Below are 21,702 nucleotides of genomic sequence, written 5' to 3'. Positions count from 1 at the left end.
CAAGCGCATCGTGGCCCTAGCAAGCGCGTCGTGGCCCTAGCAAGCGCGTCGTGGCCCTAGCAAGCGCATCGTGGCCCTAGCAAGCGCATCGTGGCCCTAGCAAGCGCATCGTGGCCCTAGCAAGCGCGTCGTGGCCCTAGCAAGCGCATCGTGGCCCTAGCAAGCGCATCGTGGCCCTAGCAAGCGCATCGTGGCCCTAGCAAGCGCATCGTGGCCCAAGCAAGCGCTGCGGGAGTAGCACGGAGGGTTCTGCTGGACAACGCGCTCCGTGGGCGCTTTCCTCACGCTCCCTCACCCAGGAGCAGGCGGCGGGTGCCGGGCAGAGGTGCCGATCAGGGTTGGATCCAGCAAGACCCCGCAGGAAGCCGCTGGGCAGGAGCTGTGTTCATCTTGGTTGCTCGTGGCTGTGACTTTTCTCCAGGACTTCCTGCAGTGTGCCTTGCTGCTGCTCTTCGCGAATAATCCAAGCTGGAGAAGATGGGGCCACACCATCTGACATCCTGTCCCCAGGTAAAAGGCAGTGTGGGCTCTGAGAAGGACAGGGTAGGAGGACAGGAGTGTGAAGCCCCTCTGCCCCCAGGGTCTGAAGGCCCAGATAGGTTTTTGGAAGTCTGGAGTCTGGGGGTGCTGATCAGTTTGAGGCCATCGCTTACCAAATTGTCTTGTGAGTCCAGCCCAAAGTTCTTTTACATTTTGCTGCTGCTCCCAGATGCCAGGCCGACACCCATGCCCATGTCTCCTTCCTGTATTCACACAGCATCCTCCAAAGGGTTTGGAGGATCCTGCCAAAAGGGTTTGGCAAACTCTTTGCTGGGGTTCCCTAAATTTAAGCTCTTGGCTTACCTGAAGGAACGCAGCAGGATCCTTTCCTGCATTGTAGTATCCTCTGGGTTTTGTTTGGTTTTAGTTTCGGTGCTTGGTGCCGTGCTGTGTCTGCTTGTTTTGGTTTGTATAGAATTTTGTGCCACACTGGAGGTGCTCAGGGCTTTTCCTTGACTCTGCACAGAGGATTCGCTCCAGTGACATCAGGGGACACTAGCCTGTGCCGTGAATTGAGCCTGGGTTGCCCCTGTCTGTGCCCTCCCTGCCACTGTTGCCTGGTCCCAGGAACACAGATCATCTCTTTTGTCCTTCCTTCTGCAGAGTCTCAACTCCTCTCTGCATCCACATTTCTCCTCAATGAACCAGTTGTAATTACAACGTCTCCTTGTCTGCAGTCCTGTGGCTGGTTCTAATTGGAAAGCAGGAGCAAAGGATCATTTTGGAAGTCATTTTTTTTACCTGCACAGAAGGATTTTTTGGTAGTGAACTCTGAGTGCTGACAACCCCAAGCACATTGGAAACTGAATTTGTGTTTTTGCTACGTGTGTCACAGGCAGAAATAGGCTCTGGGGACAGAAGTGGCTGGTGTGTGTAAAATCACCTCACATGCTGTATTTCCAACCCTGAGTTAACGATTCTGAATCAGGGTTGCGTATGAAACCACCTGAACCATGTTGAGGGTGAAACAGGTATATTCTGGCAATCTTCTTATGGTGAGCAAGCTGCCTTCCCAAACGGTCATTTTTATTGAGTACAGAGACTACCTCCAGATGGAGGAATAAGGACAGAGTCGAGGCTGATAGCTCAGGCTATCCTGAGCCAGTCCCTCAGGTTTACCTATAAGACAATCTTGTTTACAAACCAAGTTGTAAACAAACAGATACAAAGAAACCAGGGATCATCTTTGTTTTGGGTAAAACAAGGTAATCCAACAACTGCCCTTTTTTTGTTCAAAATTTGGGAGACATACTTCATTCTTTTTCTATTGTTCTCTGTAAGAGGCGGGAACCCCAGATCAGAACTTATAAAAGCAGTTATTTTGCATAGGCACAGTGAAAGTTGGGATGCCGGGATTCAAAACGCCGTCCTTCTGCATGCAAGACAAACCCCCTACCTCCATGCTATATCTCCGGCCCCGTTTGGGTGTCTCTCTTCACAACATTGAACGCCACAGTCTCCCCATCTCCAATGCTATCCAGAACCTTCCTGGAATTGTTTCTCATAACCACTGTCCAGTGAACAAAGACATCTTTGCTGTCATTTCTGTTGATAAATCCATAACCATTCCACACATTGAATCATCTGACACAGTGCCCAAGTCTTGGATTGTCAGCACCAGCTTGTCCACCTGACTTAGTGCTTGGGATGCGGGGGTATCTCTGGTTGACTCTGAGTCTGGAGAAATGGTAGCCAGCTCATCATCTTTGGTGTGAGATGGGGTTCTCTCTGATTTAGTGCCAGTAGCAAACAAATTATTGAGCCATGGAAAACCTTTAGATTGAGAACTCATCACCAGTGGGAAGGCACCCTTCCCCTCTTGTGGCATGTGTGCAGGAGAATCTCTAGAGAGCCTTGCACTTAGTATCCAGAGTGAGAAATGCAGGTAGAAGGACCAGAGCAATGTGAAGCCATTTAGAATGGGGCCATGTGCACTGATGTTCCAGTGAAAGGCACTGCACATTCAGTCCAGCTCGAGGGGGCCATCAGGGTGATTATCCACCAGAGGGTCAAGTCACTCACCATTGTTAGGGTCTTAAGTTCTTGATTTGCTTTTTGAGTGCCAATTGTAAAATCAGCCCCAACCCTGAGTGAACGAGTCTGAATCAGGGTCATGCATGAAATAATCCAAACCACGCTGAGGACGAAACATGTATATTCTGGCAATCTTCTACCTCGTATGGAGAGCAAACTGCGTGCCAGAACTGTTAATGTTATTGAGTTCAGGGACCACTCCCAGGTGGGGGAATAAAGACCAGCCAGGCTAGATAGCTCAGGGCCAGTCCTGCCCAGGTTTACATGTAAGGCCCAATCTTTGTTTTGGGTGAAACCAACTTGTAAACAAACATCCAAAGAAACTAAGAATCATCTTTGTTTTGGGTAAAATAAGGTATAGTCTAACAGGTGTGTGTTTATCACTTTGGGTCATACCCAGAGTTGCTTTTCAGCTCTTTTTGACTCTGTGGCTATAGTTTCATCCATCAGTGCTCAGTGAATTTAATGGAGGGATCGACCCTGGGTGGTCAGTGTGCAGAGGAGCACCTTTAAGCCTTACAGAATTGTCTGCATATCATGTTGGCAATGTGGCTTTCTAGTATGATGGCAGGGTATCATCCCATCTGGGTGCCTATGAAGGAGAGGAACGTGGAGGCTGGGTGCTTGGAAGGGAATCGTCTTCAGTCTCTCTATGACCCTGAGGGGGTCCTGACTTCTCCCCAAGGCCTTTGGTGAGCCTTGGCTCTGACCCCCTCTTTTGTGTGCTCAGGATACGGTGACCTTCACTGATGTGGCAGTGAGCTTCTCCCCGGAGGAGTGGCCATGCCTGGATGCTTCTCAGAGGAAGCTCTACAGAGATGTGATGCTGGAGACCTATGAGCACCTGCGGACTGTAGGTGAGAGCTGCTCTGAGTCCTCTGCTGTGGCCTACATCCCGGGACAGAGAGGTGCCGGGAATCAGGCAGAGATCTGAGTTCAACAGGGGTTGTGATTCTGCTGAGTCCTGGGGTCAAGCCCCTTTTTATTGTTCTGACCCCTCAGTCCCTGACTTTATTTCTTATTTGAGTCCACCTTTGTATTTTTAAATGTTTTTTTCAGCAATCTGAGAATTTATACATTGTGTTGGGGGGTTGCCATATCTGGACCAAATTGGGTTTGATCTCTGTCTCTGCATATGCTCCCTGAAGCCTGCCAGGTGTCCTACCGAGTACAGAGCCAGGCTTCTTCCCAGGTCACAATGAGTTTGGCCAAAAGTGATATGATTTCAGGAATGTGGGGATCTTAGCCACACTGTGTGTGCTCAGGACTTATTTGGATTCTGAGTTCTGGGATTACTCCTGACAGGTTTTGGGGAACATCTAGGGTGCTAGTGATCATTCCTGAGTTGGCCTACTTTATGGTCATATGCTCCCTTCTCTGCTATTGTTTCAATCCTCTTGAGACAGACTGCAAACTATACAAGTAACTTAAGTTCTTCTTATGATTTCCAAAGATCCAGCCTCTAGCAAATACTGTGGTCTCCCCTTTGTCTCTTGGGACATTATGATGGGTGGAGTTAAAATCTATTGTTTGTTACTGCAGAGTTGGTGGATCCTATATGGTTCTAGGGATCAAACCATTGTCAACCCTGTGCTTGGCACATATCCTAAACAACTAGTATATCACTCCAGCCTCTCCTTTTTAAGATATCTCTTGCCTTGGCAGTGTTTGGGTTTAATCCTGGCTGTTCCCTCAGTGCTCAGTCCTTCAGGTACTCAGGGAACTCCAGAGGGTACTGAGGTCATATGTAGGTTGGCATGTGCAAGACCAGTGCTGTTGAATATCTCCCCTATCCACCTGTATTATCTGTATCCTTCGATAAGACTCTTTAACTTCAACCTTTTCCCACCTGTATATGAACCAATGTGCCTATCGAGAGCAGAGATTCTCTTCTTTTTCTCTTCCGCGATTGGTCTGCTTCATTAGGGACCTAGACTCATGCACAGACTGTTGTCCCTTTTCCCTCTCTAACTTGTGCTTGTCCTTCTGAGCAGGGCATTGTGGGGTGAAGCCTACGCTGATCTCTTGGTTGGAAGGAGGAGCCCTGGGGAGACAGCAGAGATGCGTATTTGCAGGTGAGTGTGGAAGAGGTCTGGGGAGGTAGCAGGGAGGTGTATTTGTAGGTAAATGTGGGTAGAGTGCCTTATGCTCAGGGCCTGGGTTGGCTGTGGAACATCCTGGCCTTGTGTGAGATGGGGATTCTGGGCTTGGGGGGTGTGCTTGTTGGAATCCCAGCTCATCAACTCCCTTTCCGTGCCGTTGCTGTCGAGTCCCAGAAAGTTCTGGAGCTTGATGTCTTGCCTTTGCTCTTTATGGTTCCTTTCTGGGTGTTTAGAATAGGTCCTGAGATTCTGAGCCTTCAATCCCTGTCTGTACTCTTAGTATGATTGCACAGCCCCATGTCAGGGTACCCTTCTCAGACCAGTCCTTTTCCTTTACTTTGGCTTTTGCTTTTGGATCATTAGGGGTTTTTGAGATCCCCAAGGAAATGATTTTCTTTCCTCTCCTTTTATTTTCAGGTTCACTCAATGACAGTACCTGGGATTATTCCTGGCCCTGTGCTTCAGGAATCACTTCTGTTAGATTCGGGGGACATTATGGGGTGCTGAGATGAACTCGGGTCAGCAAACAAACACCCTCTCTGCTGTGCTTTCACTCTGGCCCATTCAAATATTTTTTCTTCTGTAGTTTTAAACAGTTGATGAGTGAACCCAGCACAAAGCTAATATGGATTTTGACAAACTCACCTGGATGCTCCAACCTTTTCATGTCAGCTGATTTAGCAATAGAAAACAATATTTATTCACTCCACCAATGCTGAAGCATTCAACCAGGTTTCATTCAATTAATTCTTTTTTTAATAATTTATTTAAGCATGTTTACAGAAATGTTCATAGTTGAGTTTCAGTCATAAATTGTATTACTGCCCATCACTAGTGCTACTTTCCTGCCACCAATATCCCCATTTCCCTCCCTTGCACCACCTTGCTTATCTCTAAGACTGGCCTTCTGCTTCTCTCTATCACTGTCATGATAGTTATCAGTGCTGTTAGTGCTCTAACTGTACTCACTGCTCTTTGTGCAAGGTCCATAGGCTAGTTCTCTCTCTTGTCTGGATATTATTTCCATACCGTCTTTTTTTTGTTTCTTCTTATATCCCACAGATGAGTGAGACTATTTTTTGTCTATCTCCTTCTGATTCATAATATGAGCACAATAATCTTCATGTCCATCCATGTTTAAGTCATGGATGTCATGATTTCATTTTTTCTCATGTCTGTATAGTATTTAATTGCATAGATGTACAACAGTTTCTTTAGCTACTCATTTGTTTTCGGGCACCCAGGTTGTTTTCAGATTCTGACTATTTATTATGAATAGTGATGCGATGAACATAGAAGAGTGGGAGGGCATGTTTGTACTATGTTTTTTGTTCCTAGGCTGTGGTTTTGTGTACCCTAGGAGTGGTATTGCTGGAGCATATGGGTACTCAGTTTCCACTATTTTGAGGCATATCATATTGTTTTTCCAAAAAGGCTGGTCTAGACATCTTTTTCTCCAGCAGTGAATGAGAGTTCCTTTATCCCTGCATTCATGGCAGCACTGCTTGTTCTCACTGATTTTCATAGTCTATTCGAGATTAATGCTGTGACTGGCTCCCATTAATCAGGGGGATTATTCAGTACCTGGTATCTAAATTGCTTGCAGAGTTGGGTGTTCTCCCTTTTTGTATAGTGGTCAGGGTTATTAGGTCACATCCAGTAACACATCACAGGGACAAACAGTGTTTGAGGATGAAAACTAGAGACTTGCCACTTGAATTATGATTCTGCCCTAAATATACCTTTTTAGCTTTTTGGAGAGAGAGGTTGAGCTATATCTATTAACACACAGGGATTACTTTTGGATTCTGCTAAGAGATTATTCCTGGCAGTGCTTGGGGAACCAGACACAGTGTTAGGGATTGAAGTGGGATTGGTCATAGTTCAGACATAAACCGTTAACCTTGTATTATGTCTCTAGCCCCTAAAATGCTGTTTGAGATGACAGGACTCACATTTTAGTTTATTCATATCATAATCTTTCTAACCATAACCCTATCCTATCTTCATTGGTACAACTGCAAGCCAAGTGCTTTCTAACCGCGTTAATACCTTTCCTCTCATAGTAAGGCATTAAGGATGATTTGGCCTCATGAAATCAAGTGTCACATGTCATGAGAGTAAAATATCTTTAGAACCCACATCACAGAGTAATATGATTTCAGGATTCTGTGTATCGAAAGGTCACTTAAGAACTTATGTCAAAAAGTTCCAGGATAGAGATCAAGGCAATAGTACAGTAGGAGGGTGTTGCCTTCATGTATCAACCCAGGTTTAATCCATGACACCCTGTATGTTCTTTCCCCAGCCGGCCAGGAGTATTTGCTGAATACAATAATAAGAGTAATCCCTGAGCACTATGAGTTTGGCCCCAAAACAAAAAAAAAGTTTTTGGATATGGACTTTCTAAATTTTGCAAAATTAAGTGAATGCAGTTGGAATAATAACACTGTTTACGGGTCAGAGGTATAGTAGAGCATTCTGTACAGTTGTCCAAGCCTGCCTGGAGTGATCCGAGGGCACAGAGCCAAGAGTAAGTTCTGGGTGTCTTTGGTGTGACCACAAAATCCAACCAAAGAAAAACCATTAGCCAACTTAAAAGCATGTGGTTTTATCTTGTTTTATCAATAAAGTATGGAAAGCTAGGAGAACAGACTTTAACAGAAGATAGAGCTATGGTCCAGACAGCCTTGTCAACATGTGCCCTGACTAAAACCTTTCTCTTTCAGCAGAAGCAAAGCCAGAAATCCATCCATGTCTCTTCTGCTCTCTGGCCTTCTCCATTCCAAAATACCTCAGTCGTCACATGAAACTTAGTCATTCCTCTGGGATTCTCCCAGGAACGTCTGCAAGAAAGCACCCTCAGTCTGAGAATTTTTGTCCACCATATCAGAATCAATGGCAGCAACATTCTGATCCATATAATGACAAAATTGACGAAACAAGGAATGACATACTTGGACTTCAAAAGCAAAAAGAAAGCTCCATACCTGTGGGTAAGAAGATAAGGCATAAAAGAATTTCAACAACTTTTTCTCGTGTATTTCACAGTCAAATAGGGAGCTCTAATAAATGTGAAATGGCAGTGGAGGAAGAAACTCACACAGGGCAGAAAGAAAATCCCAAAGACACAGGTAGAGTAGTTCCACTAGGCCAACGCTTCAATAATGGATCAAATCTGATTGCACACCAGAGGATTCAAACAGGGGAGAAGCCTTTTATTTGCAGGGACTGTGGGAGAGGCTACAGTTTGAGATCAAGTCTCATCAGACACCAGAGGACACACACAGGGGAGAAGCCCCTTGTGTGCAGGGAGTGTGGTCAAGGCTTCAGTGACAAGTCAACTCTTGTCATACACCAGAGGACACACACAGGGGAGAGGTCCTATATTTGCAGGGAGTGTGGGCGAGGCTTCAGTCGGAGGTCATATCTCAGACACCAGAGGACACACACAGGGGAGAAGCCCTATGTTTGCAGGGAGTGTGGACGAGGCTTCAGTCGGAGGTCACATCTCATCAGACACCAGAGGACACACACAGGGGAGAAGCCCTATGTTTGCAGGGAGTGTGGGCGAAGCTTCAGTCAGAGATCATATCTCATCAGACACCAGAGTACACATACTGGGGAGAAGCCCCATGTTTGCAGGGAGTGTGGGCGAGGCTTCAGTCAGAGGTCACATCTCATCAGGCATCAGAGGACACACACAGGGGAGAAGCCCTATGTTTGCAGGGAGTGTGGGCGAGGCTTCAGTCGGAGGTCATATCTCAGCAGCCACCAGAAAACACACTCAAGGGTGAATCCCCAGGTTTGCAGGAAGTGTGGTCAAGGTTTCAGTCTGAGACTAACTCTCATAATACACCAAAGAACACACACAGGAGTGAAGTCCCATATTTGCAGGGATTGTGGGCAAGGTTTTAGGGCCAGGTCAACTCTCATAGTACACCAGAGGACACACACAGGGGAGAAGCCCTATGTTTGCAGGGTGTGTGGGCGAGGCTTCAGTCAGAAATCAGGTCTTATCGTACACCAGAGGACACACACTGGGGAGAAGCCACATGTTTGCAGGGAGTGTGGACAAGGCTTCAGATGGAAGTCAACTCTCATCACACACCAGAGGACACACACAGGATAGAAGCTTTATGCTTGAATCATTGGTGACTAATGTATAGTAAATAACATCTCAGCATCCACAGAGAACAAACGCAACCACCACATACTGCATGACAGCTCCCTCCTTTCGTATTTTGCCCTGTGCATTAATAAACTTTGTCTTCATATAATTCTGATCACTAATGTTTCCTCCTTGAAAGCAGCAGGAATCACATGGACAGAAAATTCATACTATCACCCAATTCTAAACAGAATCAGTGTCTGATAAAGGATCTACTTCAGAGTGGCTAGGTAAAGTTATTAATAAATTGATTCCTATGCCCAGGGAGAGAAATCTCAGATTTAAGATGAAGCCATGGAAGGAAACATTCAGATCCTGGGAGTAATACCTTGTGTGTATTTGTTTGAGTTTTGTTTTGGGGTTACTCTGGGCAGTGCTCAGGGCTGACTCCTTGCTTTGTACTCAGATTTATGTGTGGTGGTCAAATGGACTGCTAGATATCAGACCTTGGTAAGCCACGTGGAAAGCAATTGATCTGCCAACTTCCATTACTCCAGCACCAAAACTATTCTACAAGAAACATAAGTTAATAAGTTATCTCCACTTGGATTCTTCTAGGAGGCATAGGTGTTGTGTCTTGTGCTTTGGGAAGAGAGGAGACTAACTTTCTTGGCAGCCCCACTTGGGAAACACCACACACTTCATATTCTGGAAGAGGTTGGTTATCTTGCTTCTGGAAGAGCAGTAGGATACTGTTTTCAGAAAACAAAAAATAGTTGTAGGGGAATCAGAAACTTCCAGGTGAGAGTCACATTCTTCTACAAAAATTGACTCTAGGGCTGAGTAATTGCTCAGAAGAGGAGCAGAGTACCCTTTCCTCCCCATCAGCAATACACAGCATTGTTAATGTGGCCACTCTTCTGGGTGCCTCCAAAATGACTTCCTACAACCATAAGGTCTTGAAAAAGGGAGTGTGTGACCTCAAAGCTGAGTCATGAGAAGGTATTTTGGTTTCAGCCTCCCTCTCTAGGATATAGTAGACTGCCTTCCCAATCATTGGTGCAGTGGCTTGGTCTTTATACTGCTGCATGTACTAGGTCTCCAGTTTGTCTCTTAGGAGACACCTTCACTAAATCCTAGTCTTATTTCCAGGCCACATTTGGGAATCCATAGCTACTTCTGACCCCAGTACCTCCATCATAAAGTTATTTCCAAAGGGCAGGACTAGGTTATTGACAGATAGGAAGTAGGAGCTGATGCAGGAGGTGTGAATCCACCCACCTTTCCTTTCATCTAGTCGCTTGGTCATGGCAACAGCTACAGCAGCCAGGGCCAGCCCTCCTATCTAGGAAAGGGCATTGCCAGCTTTCTAGGGACCATCGCTGGGTAGGAGAGGGTGACCAAGACTCAAGAACAGCAGAGCTGTTCATGGCTGTGTGCCTCAAGAAGGAGCAGGCCAGACAAGAGACTCCAGGTTTCTGAAATTTGGTACATTTGTCTTCAAACCCACACACCTCAGTACTGTTTGAGTAAGGACTAAATGCCTGTCTGACCTGTGTCTGAACAAACTTCTAAAAGTTTGCCTTTTAGATGGCCTGCCTTCTCCTGCCTTTAAGGAGAGATACTTTCCAAAGATAGGAGGTCATGGAGAGAGTAAAGAGGTAGAACATATTGTATGTGTGAGGCTCTGTGATCAATCCCTGGCACTTCATGCCTCCCATCCAACTTGGCTGAATAGTCCCTGGTACTGTTCGTAATGATCCCTAAAATCTTAAGCCAGATTTAGGGCCCTGGAAGAATAACAAAGACTTTGAGCACCTGCCTTGCAAGTTGATGGTCATAGTTATCCCTAGTGTCCCAATTTTACAAAGCATGATCCTCTCAATTCTGCTATTGTTTGCTTTCTGTTTTTGGATAACATCAGGAACTTACCAGGAATTTTCTTGACTCCAGTCACTCAAGGCAAGACTAGGGTGATATGGGATTCCAGGAAACAAAACTGGGTCAGTAATGTGAATGGCAAGTTCCCTACCCATTGTACTTTTACTATAGTCCCCTTCCTCTTGTTTTCAAATTTTAATTTGTGTATCATATTTGTGGGCACACCTACTAACTCTACTCAGGTGTTACTCCTGGTTCTGCACTCAGGAATTACTCCTGGCAGTGCTAAGAGGACCGCTGGGGTGCCAGGAACCAAATTCAGCTTGTTTGAGTGTAAGGCTATTGCTACTATTATCAATAACTCTAGCATGTTTTTTAAATATTTTTTGTCCTGTTTTTAATATCCAGTGCTACAAGCATGCTGTAGATAGTGTGTGAACCTAAAAAGAAGGTATGGTACCTGTAGGAGTAAATACAAATCTGATTTGTTCCCTTTTAGCCGTACACAGTCCACTTCGTTTTTAAGAGCCTTAGGTCCAAACTCCTGTTCCATAGGCTCACTTGTGTAAGAGAGTCCAGAGTGCTCTAGATGTATGCTGGGAATTTCTGGGGAACTCTAATCCTAGGCTCTCTCCTACTCCATGCTGGATGGTGGGGTTTACACTGATACCTCAAGGCAGTGTTGAGCTGCTGGCTCCCTCCTTATTTGCCTCAACTGATGCTTTCTTACGAGAAACTTAGTCTGGGCACATTCTCTGAACAGTCCTACTGATATTTGAGTCAGACAGCTCTGGTTTCAGCATTCCCAAAACTCTGCAAGAGACCTCCAGCCTTAGCCTCAGTGTCTGGCTACCTCTGAATTGTCAGGTGGTTTCCCTGACAAATTTCTATAACCTGCTGAGAAAGTCTCCTTCTCCCCCACATTTAGGAGGGACTCTATTCTGGACAAGCATAAAATGGTAATACTCTCAGGACATTATCCTGATAATGTGCCCATGGGTTGATTGTCACTTCTTTTTTAACATTTACACCTCAGTAGTAGGAGATAAATCCCGAACAAGTAGCATTAAGTCAAAGTTTTGGGGAGGGATCCCCCAGGTGACAGTTTGACCCATTAAACTCCTCACCCACAGTTGGGTAAGAGGGTTTTCATTCTTGCTGGTCGTCCTGCAGTCACTGCTATCAGCAGGAGCACCAGGAGTATCTGCAGCATTCTGTCCTGTTCCTGGGAGGTGCATCAGCTGGATCTTCAGGGGATTCTTCTCATTCAGACTATGACTCTACACTGAGAAGAGAAATGAGGTTCCTGTGTCTTCAATCCTGCAACTTGAATAGCAGTTGGGGTGGAGAGAACATGGAGCCCTAGAATCCAGTTGTGTTTCTTGCACTGGGTCAGAAAGAAATGCCTCCCATTACCGGTGCTAATTCTTTTACCTTTAGCGTTACCAAGGAAAGCCACATCCATCCTATTTAAAAGTTAGTATCCAGTGCTCGCTTCGGCAGCACATATATTAAAATTGGAACGATACAGAGAAGATTAGCATGGCCCCTGCGCAAGGATGACATGCAAATTCGTGAAACATTCCATATTTAAAAAAAATGTTAGTATCCAGTTTATTCTTTCTACTTGCCCCAATCTCTGGGATAGATAGGCATAGTGTAGTTTCCAGTTGATGTCAATGGCCTTAGCTAGTTGAGTTCCTGTGACCTTTCTTGCCCTATTCCTCTGGCAGCTTTCCTGCAGATCTTCCAGTTTTACATTTCTCTAGAGATTTCACCACCTTAGAAACCCTTAAAAGGGAGTGTCGACAAAGGTCTATCTCTGTAACTTTCAGGCTGGCAAAGAACTTTAGATTCTACCTATAGAAGGGGGTGAAATCTCATGTTACCCTAGCTATTACTGGGTCAATCGACTGGTTCCATTCTGTAGTTTGAACATCTGAAAAAGATCATATCAATTAGACAGAGGAATATAACTTAAACCAATCAGATCCTGGAGCAGTAACTGGTCCTCTCTATCCTCTATTATTGGAGGGCAGAACAGTAGAAGAAAGCTCCCTCTGGGTTGGTGACACAGAAGTTAAACAGAACCCAACACATCGTTATACCTTTTTTCCTGAGTACTTTTGGCATCTATGTGAGATGCTGCCTGTCTTCCTCAGGATATGCTCTCCAGTGTTACAGATGTTGCCTGGGTTGGAGAACCAGGATTCCCACTAGGTTCAGGAACAGCGATTAAAACAAGCTCTGTGTTACTTCTACTCTCCTATGCAGCATAAGTTTTCCCTAGTAAAGTTCTAGCCAGACTACTGGTTGCCTTTACAGCTTTCAGTTCCTTAGAACTATATATTACAACCATAAGTACACTTCCATATAGGTTCCCCAACTGGACTGAACTTTAAGTTAAGCCTCCTAGAAAGCATTTAATTCAATCAGCTACAGAAAAAGATTTTCTCTCCATCTTCATATTGAGCCTTGCCAGATGGATAAATAAACTTTTTTTTTTTTTGCATAAAACCAGTAAGACTGGAAAGTCTTCATTTGGGTCACCCCATTATTTACAGAGATTTTCTGGGGATTGGTCAAGGACAGAGCAGGGTTTTCTTTTTAATTATAAAGACATTAATACTTCACCTGTCATATTATGGTTACCAATGTAAAGATGAGAAGTTTAGTTCAGCGTGATGATCTGTAGGATGGCCTTGTGCATTTCACCCTCTGGTAAGAATGTTCTGGAGGGAATCTGTCCTACTCCTCTCCAGTGGTGGCAGAGACTGAACTTCAGATTTCTCGAGGCAAAGAGCAGGACTCAGGCTGTGGCAAGCCAGTGCAGATCTAGACACTCTTAGACAAACTCTGATTTCCATATGCCATTCTACCTCTATGGTCTCCATGAGATCAGCAGAGTGGGTGACCTACTTGTCACTTAAACTCCACCCTTTTCAACTCTTTTTTCTTTTTTTTTTTTCTTTTTTTCTTTTTTTTTTTTGGTTTTTTTGGGCCACACCCGGAGGTGCTCAGGGGTTACTCCTGGCTATCTGCTCAGAAATAGCTCCTGGCAGGCACGGGGGACCTTATGGGATGGATGCCGGAATCCGAAACAACCACCTTAGGTTCTGGTTCGGCTGCTTGCAAGGAAACACCGCTGTGCTATCTCTCCGGCCCCGTTTTTCGACTCTCTTTAACTGAAAGAGGGCTCTAAGGTCCTCTAGCTGACTTTAAATTTTCTGTCTGCATGAGGAGTAATTCCCACCTCAGAAGGGAAAAATTCCTGCCTGTATTTATGCAAACTAACAATGCCACAAAGCATCAAAAATACTGCAGATGCCAAAGAAAAGAGAAAAAGCAATGTATTTCAATTTACAGAACACACAGAACTATCATTATGCATATAACTCAATTTCTATTTGGAAAAAATCCTTGATTTCATGCTATTTCTATAGGTCCATTTTTTTTTGTTTTGTTTTGTCTTTGTTTTTGGGTCACACCCAGCAGTGCTCAGGGTTACTCCTGGCTCTAGCTCAGAAATCACTCCTGGCAGGTCCAGGGGACCATATGGGATGCTGGGATTCGAACCACTGACCTTCTGCATGAAAGGTAAAAGCCTTACCTCCATGCTATCTCTCCGGGCCCAGGTCCAATTTTCTAAGAGCATTGTAACATGAGTCTAGAGCATATAAGCCCCCTTTTCAAAGAATTCTCTATACAAAACATTGGTCATTTTTATTTAACAATATAGTTTGACCATACACATTTTTTCTAACACAATCCTCAAACTCTCTGCACATTACATGGCTTTGTTTTAACTTTCCTCCATCCCAATTTGCAATAGTTTGATTACACTAATGAATTCTCCCTGTTTTTAATAAATGCATCCATTATCTTTTTTTTTGCATAAAGCACTCATTTACACTTCTTTCTCTAACCTCTTCTCCATCCTCTATGTGTGGTCTTGCTTGCTGGAGCAGCTTGGCTTGCATCCAGCAACTCTGGTGGGGAAAATGCCCCGCAACAGGGAAGTGGTGAACACAAATACTCAATGGAATAATATTGAAGAAACGAGATATGAAAGACCATACAAAAGGAATTGTAAGGGGACATGTTCTGACAAGCATGTGACAAAATTTAATCTCCATGCTGGGAGCTATATATAGTGCAAAACTACAGTCTTAGGCATGAAAGGAATTTTTGCGTTGACAAAAAGCAGAAGTCCAAGAAAAACAGAAACATTAGCAGTAGGCCTGTTAAATATACATATCAAACTGACTAGCTAGGTAGTTCAGGTGAAAAGCATCTTTCTAATAAGTCCTGAGTTAGAAACGAGGAAGTAGCATAATAAAGAGGAGGGGGTTGCTAGATTGAATATTTTGTAGCTAAACCAGACTTATATGTCTACAGGCTAGCAGTGAAAAAATTGAAGCTGCTTTTCTGCTATTTGTGTTAGCGAGAGCTCAGTTAAAGAATGTAAATTTTCTGGCTGGCTAGTATTTACAGAGACTCAGAGCTAACTTGGTTGACTGGCTTTAAGATGAAAATACGGGCGACCAGGAGAGAGGAAGCTTGTCTTTGTAGCTCTTGGTTTTGGGATTTCTCTGGGCAAAGGAATTGATTGAGGTCATATTTCGGCCAGTAATTTTACAAGGCAGAAAGAGCCAAATAATATGAAGGGAACGTAATGTCATTACCATGACATGAATCTCAGAAATATTGCTAGTAATCCACGTAGGGGCAAAAACATCTGTAACTAGACTGCTGGACAAACATTTTTGGGAATTATCAGTTTTCCATTCCAGAAAAATCCGGGAATACATCTGGTGGGCCTACTCTGTTCCCCTTTAATGGAGGTGCCTATACATGGCCTGACACTTGCTGCCCAGGACTTCCACTAGGCAACAGCAATTAAACCACAGCTCTGCCTTACTTCGACTGTCCTACTCAGCAGAAGTTTTCCCTGGTTGCCACATGCAACCACGTGCACTCAGACTGCTGGAAGGCCCTTATTGACATGGTGCTCCAGCCTCTTCAGAGAGCACACCAGCTTCCCAAGTAAATAACCTGCAACCCAGCACTAAGACTCTAGGAAGGAAACTTGAAACTGCTCCCAATTTGGAATCAAATTGCTAAGCACTCTTTCTCTTTTTCTTTCTTTCTTTCATTCATTCTTTCTTCTTTCTTTCTTCTTTCTTTCTTTCTTTCTTTCTTTCTTTCTTTCTTCTTTCTTTCTTTCTTTCTTTCTTTCTTTCTTTCTCTTTCTTTCTCTTTTTTCTTTCTTTCTTTTCTTTCTTTCTTTCTTTTTCTTTCTTTCTCTTTCTTTCTTCTTTCTTTCCTTTCTTTCTTCCTTTCTTTCTCTTTCTTTCTTTCTTTCTTTCTTTTTCTTTCTTTCTTTCTGTCTCTATCTTTCTCTTTCTTTTCTTTCTTTCTTTCTTTCTTTCTTTCTTTCTTCTTTCTTTCTTTCTTTTCTTTCTTCTTACTTTCTTTTCTTTCTTACTTTCTTTCTTTCCTACTTTCTTACTTTCTGATAGGGTCACAACCGGCTGTGCTCAAGGGCTACTCCTGACTCCATGCTCAAAAATCATTCCTGACAGGCTCGGGGAATCATATGAAATGCCAGGAATTGAACCACGGTCCATCAAGTTTTGGCTGCATATAAAGCAAATGCCCTTCCACTGTACTATTACTCTGCCCCCTTCTAAGCACCTGTCAGGACCAAATTGTTATTTATGATTCTTATTAAAGATCTTTAAGGCAGTTCTATTGATTTCCCTTTTTTAGATATTCAGAATCTAGTACCATTGAGATTTTCTCATTTAAAGTTGTCTTAAGCCCAAAATTGATGTAACAAAATTGAGTTACCTTAACAATATTTTAATATTGTCTAAAAAGGCTAATCACGTTAATTTGTAACATTTTCCTGCCCATCTTCATCCTTCGAAACTTCTAAAGTTAGAGAAAAAGTTCCCCCAGTTGACATTTAAAATGGCCACAGTTATTTTATTTTTTCATAAACTCCCGAGGATCCTTAGCAGGAAAGGACAAGCAATCTTTATTACTGCAAGATCAATTACTCTAGCCCACTTGGTTTGGGTTTTAAAACAGCCACTTACCATCCCTCTCTCCAGCCAATTCTCTCTACTGGAAGCAGCCAGTCCTGCTCCTGGACCTCAATTCCATGGAACTTCCTTCCATGATTTCTTGATCAGTCCTCCCTCTCTATATATACATATGCTGATAACTTGACTTGATCTTCCTCTGTCCCCCACCTCATGTAAGAATGTCAAGAAAGCAGCTGAGATTGTTCGAATAGTCCAGATTTTCTTCAGGACAAATTTTTTTTTTTTTTTGGTTTTTGGCCACACCCGTTTGACACTCAGGGGGTTACTCCTGGCTATGTGCTCAGAAATCGCCCCTGGCTTGGGGGGACCATATGGGACGCCGGGGGATCGAACCGCGGTCCGTTCCTTGGCTAGCGCTTGTAAGGCAGACACCTTACCTCTAGCGCCACCTTCCCGGCCCTCTTCAGGACAAATTTAAGTCCCGCTGACCATTTGAGAATTGTCTGACATTCATGACCCCTCCCCCACTGTTTTCTAGCCTGTCTCAGGAGACCAATAATACCAGATGCTCAGATCAAATTATACCAAGACATACACAAGGCTGACACAACATACAGTTTTTGCTGAAATCATACCAACCTTGGAGGTGGTGGCATTCTTCCTAGAATTTGTGTGTGTGTGTGTGTGTGTGTGTGTGTGTGTGTGTGTGTGTGTGTGTGTGTGTGTGACACCTGGCAGCTCTCAGGGATTACTTCTGGCTCTGTGCTCAGAAATTGCTCCTGGCAGGCTCAGAGGATCATATGGGATGCTGGGATAAGAACCACCACCATTTGTCCTGATTAGCACATGCAAGGCAAATGCTCTACTGCTGTGCTATCTCTCTAGTCCCCTCTTTCTAGAATTTCACTCCATGATCTGACTAGACAAGATAGAGAAAACAAAGCACAATGGACGCAAAGACAGACATAGAATGACTGGAACACCAGTGGAACTTAAACTCATGAGGTCCCATGTGGGACTCAAACACACATATCACCCCCAGTGCCGGACACAAAGAGACACAGAGTGATTGGAACCTCTGTTGGACTCAAACTCATGATGTCCCAGGTGGAACTCAAACCTACATATCATCCCTGTGTTGTATCAAATAATTAACGATGGGGCTGGATGGCGATGGATGGAGGCCTTTGTGCTTAGGCCCCAGCCACGTGGCTTCATTCCCCATCCAGCGGGCGGGTCCCAGGTTAGGCGAACGGCGAAATCACTCACAGGCAGGCATTAGGAAGCATTAACTTTATTCATGCCCTATTCACCACATGTGTGTGGCCTATCTCATAACCTTTCAAGCACTAGTTATTCTTGGCCCTGCATCTAAACTTCTTTCAGCCATCTTTCCTTTGGGCTCCATGCTGGTCAAAGACCAGAACACAGAGGCCCACAAGCCAGCGAGCTCAGCAGGGCCGAAACGCAAAGCCCCTTAATCCCCTGGCTTCTGGGTTTATCTACCTATTCCAAGACCCCTCCCAGGAATGGGCCGGGTCTTGCAGGTAAGGTCACACCTATTATCTGGTTCCCAAGACCCCTCCCAGAAATGGTGGGTCTCAGATAGGTACCCTACACCCCTGGTTATGATGTTAGTGTACCCCCTAGTGGGCTTTGAATCCACGAGACACATAGTGGGACTTGAAAACACATTGGTGTCATTCCCATTGGTGATGGCAGTCAAATCTACCTTCCTTGGGGGGGGGCATCCCTGCACAGCTTTCATCCCTGGTAACAATACTGGTTTCCCCTCCTTGGGCCTTCCAGAGCTCTGCTCCATTTTAGGCCTTCACTTACCTCGAGTGGTCCAGCTTTGTTGGTGACTGAGTCATCATCTTTCTATCCTGGACCAGTTCCTAAATGTTAGGGTATGGAATTGAAGGACGAGACCACACAATTGAATTAGCTGAACAAAATTTAATGCATCTACCAACAGCTCCAAACTGACTAGTCAGGGCTGTCTCTTTCAGGAGAGAACTCCACCCAAGGTTGTGAAATGGATTATATAGGGAGGTGATATAGAGAGATTCCAGCATTGTGATATTCTTCAGAATAATTGGCTATTGTCTAAGGTACCTTCCTACTGCTCCCCTGTGTCCTTTCCAGATAGGCCACCAGGTATGGCCAGTAGCTTGGGTGGTGTTAATGCAAATAGGCTTGAATATGTGGTCCTTACAAAATGGATTCTCTTTTTGTTCAGAACCCAAGAGAAGCCTGACATGTGGACTTTACAAAATGACATCCCTCCTTGTTCTTCTGAACAATTTAGGACTCCACAATAGGAGAGGTCAAGTACAACTAAAATTTCCCAACTGTAGTAAAATCTGTGAATTTGTGTGTGAGGGGACCAAAGTCAATGAAAGATGGAGTTGTGTCTGTTACTGCACATTGAATTACTCTCTTGAGACAAGAGATGTAGACAAGTGTCATTTCTCAGTTTCAGTGTCCTTTTGTCTGAATACCAGGAGAGGATATAGGGATATGCTGAGGTCCACTCACACACAGGTATTTTATCCAATTATCTTGCCTGGGAAATAATCCGGAAAGCTGGAGCAATAGCACATCAGTATTGCCTTGCACACGGCTGACCCAGAACAGACCTGGGTTTGATTCCCAGCATCCCATATGGTCCCCCAAGCCAGGAGCAATTTCTGAGTGCAGAGCCAGGAGAAACCTCTGAGCATCACTGGGTGTGGCCCAAAACAAAAACAAATAAATAAATACATAAATAACCCAGAAAACAAGGAGAAAGAGACACCTCAGGTAAATACACAGACCCAGGTTAGGACTGGGCCTCTGCATGAATCCAGGTCAGAGCTGGGGCTCTTTATGGAGTCAAGTCAGGACTGGGTCTCTGCATAAAATGAGGTCAGGGCTCAGTGTCTCTATGGATCCTTTTCAAGGATGGATTTTTTGCATGGACCCAGGTCATGGCTAGATCTCTTCATGAACCCAGATCAGAGCAGGACTTCTCCATGGACCCAGGTCAGGGCTAGTTCTCTGCATAGACCCAGGTCAGGCTGGATCTCTGCATGATCCCAGTCAGGACTGGTCTCTCAATGGACCCTGGTGATGACTGGATCTCTCCTTAGAAGCAGGACAGGGGTGAATTTCTCCATAGAGCCAGGTCAGTGCTAGATCTCTGCATGGACCCAGGTCAAGGCTTGATCTCTATGAACCCTGGTCAGGACTGGGTGTCTCTATGGGTCCATTTCAAGGTTGGACCTCTGCATAGGCCCAGATCAGGGCAGGTCTCTGTATGGACCCAGGTCAGGGCTAGATCTCTTCATGAACCCAGGTCAGGGCTTGATTTCTTCTTGAACCAAAGTCAGGGCTGGATATCTTTATGAACCCATGTCAGAATAGGACTCTCCATAGACCCAGGTTAGGGCTGGATCTCTTCATGAGCCTAGGTCAGGGCTAGATCTCTGCATGGACCCAGGTCAGGGTTCTTTTCATGAACACCAACCAGTGCTGAGTCTCTGTATGTTGTTATAACCACAGATTAAATAATTCTTCATATTAATATATTTTCTTTTCTACCAAGAAATGTGTCATTGGTGATGAATCCTACATCCATCAGCAGCTAACAGTAATTTAGTCTCAAACTTGAGTTTTCTTCACTTAACATCAGGGACTGTTCAGATCATAGTAGGGTTAGAATCTGCCTCTTGACATTGTCACCAATTGACATATTACCATTAGGAAGGATCTTGAATTTATTTTTTATTTGTTTTGGGGCCATTCCTAGCGGTGCTTAGGGTTTCCTCTGGCTCTGTGCTCAGAAGACATTCCTGGCAGGCTTGGAGGACCATATTAGATGTTGGGGATTAAACCCAGGTTGGCCACATGCTAGGCAAATGCCCTATCTGCTGTATAATCTCTCTGGCTCCTAGCTTTATTCAGCAATGTGATTAACTCATCATATTTCACTGAAAACTTCCCTACTTTCTTGGTTTCTCTCTTTTTTTTTTTTTTGGTTTTTGGGCCACACCCGTTTGACGCTCAGGGGTTACTCCTGGCTATGTGCTCAGAAATCGCCCCTGGCTTGGGGGGACCATATGGGATGCCGGGGGATCGAACCGCGGTCCTTCCTTGGCTAGCGCTTGCAAGGCAGACACCTTACCTCCAGCGCCACCTACCCGGCCCCTCTTGGTTTCTCTTGTTTGAAGTTTTCTTTAGAAAATTGAAGGTTCTGGCCTTGTTCAAGAGAGAGTAAATTTTTCTAGAGAAATTCATAAAGCAGTCCATACATGTTGCTGGCTACAATTGTCATTGTTACACCCTCTTGCTGGGCAGTGGGCCCCAAACTATGACTTCCATCACTGCTTCTGAAATGTATGTTACTGCTGCCATAGTCCCCACCTTTACAAATGTATCTGCACAGTCCAGTCCTCTCTGTTACCTATTCCTGAGCCAGAGTCTGGCATGCAAGGTCACCTGACAGTGGGTTTTAGACTGTCCAACTGCAAGAAAGTAGGGTCAGGTAGGTGTCCTCTCATGGAGGAAGGACCCTTCCTCCTGTTAACTGCAGAGTTCTTCCAAATGAGACAAGGCACCAGGATCCAAAGATTCCTGACTAGAGACTGGGGAGTTGGAAGAAATGAAAAATGTCTATGGGGGCCGGAGAGATAGCACGGATGTAAGGTATTTGCCTTTCATGAATAAGGCTGGTGGTTCAAATCCCAGCATCCCATATGGTGTCCCCTGAGCCTGCCAGGAGCATTTCTGAGCATAGAGCCAGGAGTAACCCCTGAGCACAGCCGAGTGTGACCCAAAAAACCAAAAAAAAAAAAAAATGTCTATTGGCTTAGCTGTATGTGAACACTGAGTGCTGCTGTAGGTCAGTGCTGATTTGTGGTCCTGTTTATCATCAATAAGTCTGTCAAGAAGTTCCCTATACCACCATCATGCACAGAGCTGAAGTGGAAGTGACCTA

At 44.7% G+C, this 21,702-nt stretch overlaps 1 protein-coding gene and 1 non-coding gene across 2 annotated transcripts in view; both read left to right on the top strand.

Annotated features, from left to right (window-relative positions):
* Positions 1-433: 433 nt before the first annotated feature.
* The window catches only part of LOC126006163 (zinc finger protein 785-like), a 156,495-nt gene continuing 135,226 nt past the window's right edge, over positions 434-21,702 (top strand). The window contains exon 1 of the mRNA XM_049771495.1: positions 434-510. Coding sequence (XP_049627452.1) covers positions 478-510 — 33 coding nt within the window. The 5' untranslated portion in view covers positions 434-477. The remainder of the gene's footprint in view (positions 511-21,702) is intronic.
* On the top strand, positions 12,156-12,262 carry LOC126008300 (U6 spliceosomal RNA). The gene has a single exon (XR_007495637.1). It is a non-coding gene; the product is annotated as a U6 spliceosomal RNA (small nuclear RNA).

The sequence above is a fragment of the Suncus etruscus genome, chromosome 4 (assembly GCF_024139225.1).
Source record: "Suncus etruscus isolate mSunEtr1 chromosome 4, mSunEtr1.pri.cur, whole genome shotgun sequence".
NCBI classification, from domain to species: domain Eukaryota; kingdom Metazoa; phylum Chordata; class Mammalia; order Eulipotyphla; family Soricidae; genus Suncus; species Suncus etruscus.
The sequence above is the reverse complement of the archived record's forward strand: the minus strand, read 5'-3'. Positions and strand labels throughout refer to the sequence as shown.